Consider the following 11,097-nt stretch of genomic DNA (forward strand, 5'->3'; position numbering starts at 1 on the left):
ATATGTATACTTATACATGCACTTGTGGATGATGGGAGAGATAATTATAGGAAGAATCTAAGTTACATGTGTTTCTTGTGAAAATTCTCCTAAACTTAAATCACAGTGAACTATTATTCAAACAACATTTAATTTAAGTATTGTACGTACTAATCAATATCACTTAATGACACCGAAGTGTGAACATGGTTCTTGTTGGTAAATTATGGGTTAACTTTTTTTAATCAGACTCAAAACCATTAACTATGCGTAATTTTTCAACCCATTTTAACACATACTAATCGTGAGATAGGTACTAACGTACTGGTCGTGATTTCATCACCATCCGTATAAACAGAAGTCACTGCTCATGTGGAAAGAAACACGAATGGGGTTTGTTGAGGGTGGCTGGACGCTGCGTTTAGTCACACAACTGTTCTTTTTTTAATCAATTTTCTTTTATTTGTTATTTGTTTTTATTTTTTCCAAGTTGCAAGTTTCAATCACTTTAGAAAGGCAACACATGCACCACATGATTGTTGTCATTGCAGAACTCATTAGTAAAAGTACCTTAGCACGTGAACATTTTCCACAATATCAAATTTCAAAACAGGGACACCGACACCTATGATGCAGGACCACTCAACACAATGCTATGCTATATGCTAGTATTATTATTTTTGCAGAACGGTACTTGTGTTTTCGTATATTTTATTTCCTGCCCGGGAATATTAATAAAATAAATAGGACAAGTTTAGCTTCCTTATTTTTTTTCTTTTTTTCCTAGATAGCCTTTTAGCCTAATGTTCCTTTCTGTACATGAAATAGAGATACCTCAATTTCCATAGAAAGGTAGTAATAACAAAGGAACGGTCAAGAATTTAAGAGCAGTACCAATATGGCAATACTTTTCTTCCTTTTCATGTGCATCAAATATTCGGACTCATTTGGTTGCAGATAAAGTGAGTGGGGAACGAAACAAAATCAAACAAATTAAGTGCAACTTGTACCACAAAATACAATCCACTCACTTTGCATAAATGTTCAGTTTCTTATCTCTACACTGCCACTAGTCAACCAAATAATGAAGGTTCACCTTATGTCCAAGCTCATAGTAAATAAAGCATTTAAGTTCTCCCATGTCACTCTTTCAGATTATTATTATTATTTATGTCCTCGTGGAGATTGGAAAGACAGGAAAGACAAACTCTCCAGGATAACGAATAAAACACAACCAAAACCAGAGAAACAAGTGTACTTGAATACTTATGAAGGGAAAAACAACTTAAAACATACAGAATAAAAACGATTTACAATTATATGTGTTTCTAGTAAGAAAGAACACATCTAAACAATATAAAAAAAAATCAAAAAATTAACTAATACTCTCCCCTCGGGACAAGAGTGAAAAAGAAAACCTTAAAAACATGATATCAGACATATAAACAAACTCTTTACCCATAACAACTAAATTGGTTAAACTAAATAAAATAATTGACATAACAGGAACAATATTTCTGATGTGTATACACTATAGACAAAACATAAAATGGCTGCCTACATGGTTAATGGGAACTATTATTCTACTACTCTAGTTCCCACCGCTTGTACTTTTAGATCCTCCCGGTGTAACAAAAATTTCTGAGGAAGCTTTAGAAATCGGTTTTTCTCTATGTATGAATCCCTATTGCCTATGCTAAACTGCTAAACTGCAGTTCCTTTGTTATCCAACTGATGACAATGGCTGCAATTGGTTGGATTCTGGTGGGGAAAAAACAGCAATCAACTTGTCCTTTGTAAGTTGTTCGGGTCCTTTGGACTTAATTACAAATGTGTGGAAAACAGTATCATTTGCGGCAGCAAGTTTTGATTCTACAACACTGATTTGTGCCTCTCTGAGTGTTTGAATTACTTTGGAAACAGGGTGAGTATCAAAAGGACAACTCACCTTTACAGTTACCTCATCTTGAGCTGCTTCAATATCCACGTCAGGAGCTTCTTTCTCTTGATTTTTATTTTCAGATCTTGAATTAGCTTCCAAAACTGATCCATCCTTCGAGGTGCTTCCAAATCTCTCTCTTTCAGTCTCCATGATCTTGACCTTCGCCTGAAGCTCGTTGATGTAGGCAATGGCATCGCCCAACAACGAAGCTTTGTCCATCTTGGAGATATTAGGGACCACAGATCTCAATGCATAGAACCGTTGGTTGAGCTTCTCACGTCTCTGCCTCTCGGCCTCCACATGATTCAGGGGTTCTTCCCTTCCATTAGCAGGTTTCCTACCCCGCTTTCTGGGCTTCCTTTCACCCAAAACACTGGGTTGCTCCTCCTTGCAAGAGGCCTCAACATCAGAAAGCTCTGAATCACCAACAACCGGTCTCACATGAGAGGGCCTAGAAGTGGCTCCGGTAAAATCAATTTGCATTTGCACCTGCCTTTGAGCTTGATAGCCGTTGCCCAGCCTGAAATCCTGTCTACCACCATTAGCCAGCTCCGCTGCAACACTGCTCGAGGATGCCCTCGAAGCAAAAATCTCAACAGGACCACCCTGTCTCACACCCGAATTCACTGCCCAACCCGGAACATGAAGACCATTCCTTGCATTCGGATTGTTGCTAAGGTTGTTCCCATTGGGGAGGCCATGGCCTGCCCAGGGCCTGTTATCATCCATTTTTCTAACTGCAAGTTTCTCTCTGAAATGTGTCCGATTGCCAGATGCGTTTGCAAAAAGTTTGGGAATTGGAACTCCGCCATCTACCTTACTACCATCCCCAATTGCCAAACCGGTAAAAACGGCGTTCCCTCCGGCGCTCACGTTCACCCCAGGGTACGGCGAACACTGCGTGGAGAACACAGCTTTAACGGCCTGCACGAGTTCAAAACTCTCGGGTAATACTCTCACAGAACCCAACTCCACCACTCCCAAATCGGTAGGGATCATAACAATGGTCTGAATTCCAGCGGATTTAACCAAGGAAGACCGCACGCAGTAATCAGAAATAGATTTCAGCCATAAATGCTTCCCGGAAACGAAGCACTTACCTGGGCCACCATGCCCCCGAGGGAAAGAGAAGTACATGGAAGCAAGGAAGAACATCTCGGTGTCGGTCACGTGATCGAGGCCAAAGGCGTAATTGTCCTCATCCGAACCTCCAAAAGTAGTGTGCAGTTTCTGCAACACCCCCTTCCTCATCCTCTGCTGCATCTCCTCGTCCACGCGAAGAAGCCTCAGCTTTCCTCTCACCGCACCCTCCTCTTCTTCGTTGGGTTCCCTGCAGCACCCGTCTCCCCAACCCAAAACCCAGTCACCGGATTTCGACTGCGAGAGCTGCCAGAAAATCGCGTAATTCCAACTGAAATTTGAGTCGTTGGGACGCTCCACCAGATCCGAGAGCTTGTTCTGAAGTCCCTCGTCGCTCCCAACCGCCATTAAAACACTCTCATTCGACACGGAGTTTGTCGTTAAGAACTCCAGAGCTCGACCACCAAGAACAGCCCCAACCATGGCCTTCTCCCCCTCGTCCCACACCACGCGCCCTAACCCCGCGTCAATCTTCATCTCCTAAACAAATTAAAACTACCACCCACCAACCAATTATCTCAAGTTTTCAACGCCTCAATCGAACACCACAAACCTCCTTTAATAACCGAAATGCAACTGTCTGTCCGCTTCCATCTCATGAAGGCGCTCTCAGATCTTTGAGATTTGGGCTTCGCCGACCAAAGCCAAAACAAAAACAGAGAGACAAAGATAGAAACAGGAAGTGGGATTCAGTTATGAGGTTAAGCTGGGAAAGGGGAGACAAAACTGGACGAGAAAGGAAAGTTGTGAGGGGAAACACACATTCGGAAAAAACTGCGAGTGGAAGGAAACAAAAGGAGAGACAAGGAGGTGTGTCGCCACCGAATGAAAAGAAAAGAGTGTTTTGTTGCTTGGTTGGTAACGGAATGTGAAAATTGGAGAAAAGGAGAAGGAAGAGAGAGCAAGGCACGAAGGGTAGAGAAGGAGAAACACACGAGAAGAGAGAGAATTGAAAGATGCAGGTTACACTCTGCTATAGTCTCTACAACTTCTAACTGCAAAACGCAAAACGTTAAACCATGGTTAGGTCAACCTACCTTTCTCACTTTACCATAGTTAGTATGCAACAATTATCAAACCATGCCTCCTGCCCTCAACACCCTTTTTTTTTCTTATTATTTAATTAAATGGAACATATTGTCAAATTTTCTTATCCACGTTTTTTATTCATTTATCCACGTTTGATTGAAAAGAAAGCATTTAAATACTGCTATGTATTTTATATTTGAGGGCAGAAGAATCGTTGAACAAATATTATTTTAGCCTATATATGGTATAGTATACATGTTTATTGTATGATAAGATATATAATAAATAGAACTTTCAAATATGTGATAAATAAACGGTTTGAATATATAAATTATATTTTTTAAATTTAAGATCATTATTATTATTATTATTATTAACCACTGATATTTTTTAAAAATATTAAAATTCAAGTAACGGTGTTGGAAATGATTACGAAAAAAAGTTAGATTAAACCATTTAAATGATAATAAAAATAAAATATACTAATAACATGTTTTTAATCTTAAAGAAAAATACATGTACATACGTTAAAGTTTTTACATTTAGTTACAATAATTGGTTTAATTGATGGTAAAACAATTAAAATATAAATGAAAAAGGAATAAGCATTTAGTTTTTACAAATAAGTTTAAATTATAACTTGATCATATTTTACCTATTATGATTCTAAAATACACTGGAAAAGCTAATAAAAACACACGCCCAAAAAGTTATTTTTAATAGTTTAAATGTAGAAAACATATACTTATGAGACAAAAAAAAATGTTTTTTTTCTTTTATGGTTCATATGGAAGTATTCTCTTTCGGTTTGAAACGGTAACATATTTTAAGATAATGTGTTGAAGTTAACCTGAGTGAGGCATTGCAAATGTTTGGATAAAGGAGCATTTGCAGGAGAGTGAGTATGAAGGCCTCCACATCATTATCTGCGTCATGTGGTTGCTAGGGTCTTCTACCTACAAACAGTTGCAAACAAGAAGCAAGAAAGGTAACGTGCATTAAGTTACTTTTCATTTATAAAATTATTTTATTTTCTTTTTCTTTTTTATAATTAAAAAATATTAAAAGTTAAACTCTAAATTTAATTTAATCCTACGAATATGTGATTTGTATGATGAACTTACATTTAGTTATATACTTTTATTATCTATATTATGATAAAATATAATTCCAACATTAATATAAGAATCGACGGTTTAGAATGATTGATCGCATAAACATAACATAAAAAAGGTTATAGGATTAATTGACCGTATAACCATAATAAAAATAGAGGGAAATATACCATATGAAATAAAGAATGAAAAATTAAAAAAATAGGAGACTCACCCTTGAGAGAAGATTGTTTGAAATAATACAATTGTGAGTCAAAGTTTCATATTAGATAGAATAGACAAAGTTAAACATTATATAAAAATAAAGGTCCATACTGCCTTAAGATTTTAGGTTAAAAGTTATATTAAATGTCTTATATGTGTAAGACTAATGTCATATATAGAATGACAATCTCTCAATATCTATAACTCATATGATAAAATATAAATTTTAAATCTAACTCAATCTCATAAAACTGAATCACAAGACAAAATTCATATTCACTTATGTACTTTAAATTAAAATTATTTCTGATGTATTTGAGAATTCTAACAAAAACAAATATTCAAACAAAATTTATATCATATATTTTATTTTAACTACTCCCAATAAAATAAATTGAGATTGATAGGTTTAGATTCGATGTTTTTGTTGAAGACATTTTCTCCAGGTGTTATTAAATCTATAAGATATCAGAATAAAGTTGTGTTATGTATTCAAGAGACTAAACCTGTGTGACTCACATTAGTAGGATCCAACTACAGAGTTGATTTCTTCTAACAAGAGTTTTTTTGTATACTCTAATGTTTGGGTCAGAGGCCAACCTATCATTTTATATTGTTGTGAAGTTTTGTAACAATAAAAACTTGTACTGGATTTTGTTATCTTTCGATTATTTTAAAACTTTCACTCGTCTCCCTCTTTCTCTGATGGGTCTGTTACTATTATACCATGTAAAGACAAGTGTGATCACCAAGAAAGTAAAAGCGGTTTTGACCAAGTGCTGCATGCTGTTTCCAAACCTTAATTAATCAAAAGAAAAACAACCAAACCCTTCAAAAACATTAATTTAACAAACCATGATGTCAAAAGTTAAACAAAAGATGATTCCTAGGAAATTGTACACATTTTGGTTTCTTTAGAATTCTCAAGATAAAAACGCAATATACCTCATTGCGCTTCTAATTTGAGTGGAACACAAGGCTAACAAAAGCTAAAAGTGACCCAAAACTGAAGTTGTTGGTGTTTTTTTTATTATATTTAATTCGTATACTTTGAAGTTAAGTACCGAAACAGATTATATTGATGGAGACCCGTATTGACCCTTGTTTTTTTTTTTTTTGCTGTTAGAAAAAAAATGTTATTGCCTTTGAATTTTAAAAGTTAAAATATTAAATATTTGTTTGTGTTTACAGTTTTAATTATAAATATATTAGTGAAATTATCAAATTAGTGCCTCGAAAATTAAACTGAAACTGAAGTTCCTAATTAAACTTATTAGTTGCAATTTATAGAATCAAATGATTCAAATAACTATACTTGTTTTAGAACAATAAAGATTAATCAGCACCCAATAAATTGCTTTTAAAAATTGAAATAAATAATTAATTGGTTGTATATTTAAAATGGAGTGTATATATTTTCTGTGCACTCAACGCTCACCTATCTGCTAACAGCATAAAAAGTTATTCTGCCGGAGCAATATAAAATATTGAAATAAATTTGATGTTTTCAGTGAAGAAATTGTACACGTAGTTAAGAATTAAACCAATATGATTTTAGAATTTAGCTTAATTAGCGTATAAGCAATCAAAGAATCTTGTTAAATATGTGAGCTTATTTTAATAGTGTTACTAATGATTTAAAATGGATCATGTTAGCAAGAGTTGTTAGGAGTATAGGTAAAAGAAATAAAAAAGAAAATCAATTTCTGTCAATAATTTTGAAAATACATCTTATGATGTACTGGAATTTGGAATGAGTACTGCAATTTTTTACTTAAATATGGAATGATTTTCTTTTAAAATAGTACATAGTATCGAATAAGAAAAAGAAAAAAAAATGTTTTTTTTTAAAGAAACATGGTTGGGCAAGTGGAAAACGGTTAAAAAAATCACATGGTGATTTTGGCAGATACTGGATAAAGGCTTTGATTTCATCACCACACTAAGATGAGATGCATTGGTGGCGCGTGAAAAGAACAGAACGGTGTGCGGTGCCAGCCAGCTGGAGCGTCACGCAAACAGTGAGGCTTCCATCGAACACGTTTCCAAGCATCACACTTATTCACACGTGCCTCATTTTGGAACTCACCTCTCCACGTGTCTTGATCTAGATCATTCATCTTAAGCTTTGAAGACGATAAGCCGTGTGGGCCCACTCATGAAAGGCACGTGAAGGGGATCGGAACTGAGTGGATGAAGCACGTGAAGTGCATTTAAACCTCTCTGAATTGAATAATAAGAGAGAGAAAGAGAGAATATTGGTAACACAAGGATGGCGTGTGCATTAAAGTTACGTTGCGTGCCTAAAGTTACGTTGCACTTAGCAATGCAAACCGCCGCGTCGTCCAATAATCCATTGCCAATACAATCATATCATCATCTCTTCTTTCAAAAAAAACTTTTAAAAAATTAACAGGTAAAATTATATTGATCTTGTTTCATACTTTTTACTTTTAGATTTATGAAAATTTCTTATGTATTTGGAATTAAATATTTCCTATGTATTTGCAGTGAAATTTTCTTGAAATATCTCAAATAATTTCTTTGACCTCTCACAGTCTTTTATTACCTACGGAATCTATTTTTTATTTTTAAATAATTATGTTTCGAATACATGTTCATTGTACATTTGTTTAGTTTATTTTTACTTTAATAAACCATTTCTTATATATTCTTTTTCTTCAAAACTGAATTTGACAGATAATCTCTCCAATAATAACAGAATTTTCTAGACTAATTATTTTCAAAAAACTTTACTGCAAAATCACAACTAAAAATAATCATTCTGTTAATAATATTAACTTAAACTAAATATATATATATATATATATATATATATATATATATATATATAATAATAATAATTTACATTTTACTTATCCAAAACACATATTATGAATAGAAAGATACAGTTCCTTTGAAAAAGAAAATGTTATGATTGTTTTAACATACAAAAATACACCGAAATGCACAGATCTACTATTAATTAACTTTTTAAATTTATAAAAAAAATTAATTATATTTTTTAAAAATAATATCCAAATTAAATATGAATATATGTTTGGAACAGTAATATTACTAGATTTGAGTTCCTTGAGATTTACTTTGATAAATAGTTCTTTCACCAATACAAATAGAAAAAACACTTTATCTGGCCTGAAATTTCGGAAGTCGGCTTTGCAATTTTCGCAAAATTGGGCCCTGTACACAGTTCCAATAAATAAGTTCGCTCTTTGGGCAGAAAAATGAACCCAATCGTGAGACAGGCTTCCAAATGCAACTAGCCCATTAGGCCTGATACTTACAGGCTTCAATTAGCCTTCTATCTAATTGACCCATTCCAATCATGGGATTTTAAGGGACGTGGGTCGTCGCCTACGTCCCTGCACCCCCAAAATTGATTGCATGCTTCATATTCTTCCGTTTTTTCTCCATCCCAGCTTAAGTTTTTATTTTCTGTTTGTTTGTGATGTGAAACGGAATTTATTTTCCGTTTCATAAACTATATTACGAAATCTTTTATGAAACGGATTCTCGCATGCGTTTCAAACTTTTACCAAACGGATTACAGAAGCTGCTTCGCCAAGAAAGTTAAAATGTATGGAAAATGGAATACAGATTCCGTTTCATAACATTGTGAAACGGATTCTGTATTCCATTTCATAAAAAAATTACAATTTTTTTTATGAAACGGAATACAGATTCCGTTTCATAACATTGTGAAACAGATTCTGTATTCCGTTTCATAAAAAAAATTGTAATTTTTTTTATAAAACGGAATACGGATTATGTTTCATAGCATTGTGACATTTAATAACAGTATCAGGAGTGACATTTAGTAATATTCATATGGAAAGTGTTACGAACCCAATCTTATGAATTTAATATAAATGCACTAATGCCACTCATTCATATATAGTTACGTATTCATTTTATACCACAGTCATAAGCGCCATTTTATTTTTAACTTTTATAATAACTAATTTCAGAGTCATGTTTAGCATAAACTTTTTAGAATTTTTTGTAGAATCATTAACGTGAATGTAAATTAAAATCAATTATTATACTTATAAAACCATTTAAATAAATCCCTACAGTTTTCCCAAATTTTCAATTGGATCCCCGTACAAATTATAAAATATGATAACAGAACCTAAAACATTTTTAATAGCAATATAGAATGGCAATTAATGCGGAAACTTTATAAACATATATTTGGCAGCCATCAATTAGTACCAATCTAGTTAGGAATTTTTACAAGTAAAGCCATAGACACCACATGTAGTGCGATAATAATTAAACCAAAATTAATCCTAGCCTCTATTACCCTCTTCTTCCAAACTCCTTCATCCTAATTAACATACCTATGCATTTAAAATTCATAACAACACACCGCAAAATTTATAGAGCCATGGTCCATTACGATGACAAACTTGAAGCCAAACTTGCATTACAAACCTGACATAACTATGAAAGATATATATGGTTAACAATTGGAGAGGAGCATAAAAAACACAACTCCTCAGCAATAATCACAACATAAAACTCAAGATCATAACTATTTTCCTTAATTACTTCCCTACTAATTATACAAATACATACACACAAATTTTGCTTTAAACCCAGAATTTTGTGGGTCAGCAATGGTCTACGTCATTTCCTGAAATGGACTGGGGAAGGCCTTCAAGCAAGCAAGAGACTGGGGGAATGGTTAGTGTCTCAGAGCTTCCATAGGCACTCCAGCAGTAAGGATCAAGCACCATGTCTCCTTTAGCTGGAAGAAGCTCAATATCTGAGAGGGTCAAGTTGGTGCATGGGACAGAGTCACTACAAGCAAAATGCATAGGAGGGTGCCTTATATCATATGTTCCCTTTATGTTTGTGTAAGATATATTCGATACAAACACTGCAGAGCTCTTGTTCTTGGCCTTCCATCCCCTCTTGAAGATTGCAATTTTTTTTATGAAACGGAATACAGATTCCGTTTCATAACATTGAGAAACGGATTCTGTATTCCGTTTCATAAAAAAAATTGCAATTTTTTTGTGAAACAGAATACAGAATCCGTTTCACAATGTTATGAAACGGAATCTGTATTCCATTTCCCATACATTTTGACTTTTTTGGCGAAGCAGCTTCTGTAATCCGTTTGGTAAAAATTTGAAACGCATGCGAGAATCCGTTTCATAAAAGATTTCGTAATATAATTTATGAAACGGAAAATAAATTCCGTTTCACATCACAAACAAACAGAAAATAAAAACTTAAGCTGGGATGGAGAAGAAACAGGAGAATATGAAGCATGCAATCAGTTTTGGGGGTGCAGGGATGTTGGCGACGACCCACTTTCACCCACTCTCACCCGTATATTAAATAAGGGTATAACGGTCAATTTTGGAGGTACAGAAGAACTATTGGAGGTGCAGGGAGAAAGCCCCGATTTTAAACATGTACGTGAAAGGAAACTCAATATAATATCGCTTGGCAACTTATGTCTAAGAGACACACTTAGTTACATAGAGAAGGGTAAATTATTAAATAATTTTGAAAGAACATAATCTTTAAATAATATGTTTCTTAACATTTTATCTTGTGTCCTACAAAAGAAAAACATCAATAAGTATTTTTCCTAGAACTAACTTGGATGTTTCACTTCATTCAATTCGTATTGTTTTAATGTTTTTCTTT

The 11,097-nt window shown here is 34.0% G+C and overlaps 1 protein-coding gene across 1 annotated transcript; it reads right to left on the reverse strand.

The window, feature by feature from the left end:
• Positions 1-1,272: 1,272 nt before the first annotated feature.
• Positions 1,273-4,040, reverse strand: LOC114187922 (transcription factor bHLH13-like). Its single transcript, XM_028076342.1, has one exon. It carries the CDS (start codon positions 3,536-3,538, stop codon positions 1,703-1,705), a length of 1,836 nt encoding a protein of 611 aa, XP_027932143.1. The 5' UTR covers positions 3,539-4,040; the 3' UTR covers positions 1,273-1,702.
• Positions 4,041-11,097: the final 7,057 nt, after the last annotated feature.

The sequence above is a fragment of the Vigna unguiculata genome, chromosome 6 (genome assembly GCF_004118075.2).
Source record: "Vigna unguiculata cultivar IT97K-499-35 chromosome 6, ASM411807v1, whole genome shotgun sequence".
NCBI lineage: Eukaryota > Viridiplantae > Streptophyta > Magnoliopsida > Fabales > Fabaceae > Vigna > Vigna unguiculata.

Excerpts from the sequence above, each read along its gene's own strand:
- LOC114187922 (XM_028076342.1), bottom strand. The coding sequence starts at position 3,538 with ATGAAGATTGACGCGGGGTTAGGGCGCGTGGTGTGGGACGAGGGGGAG.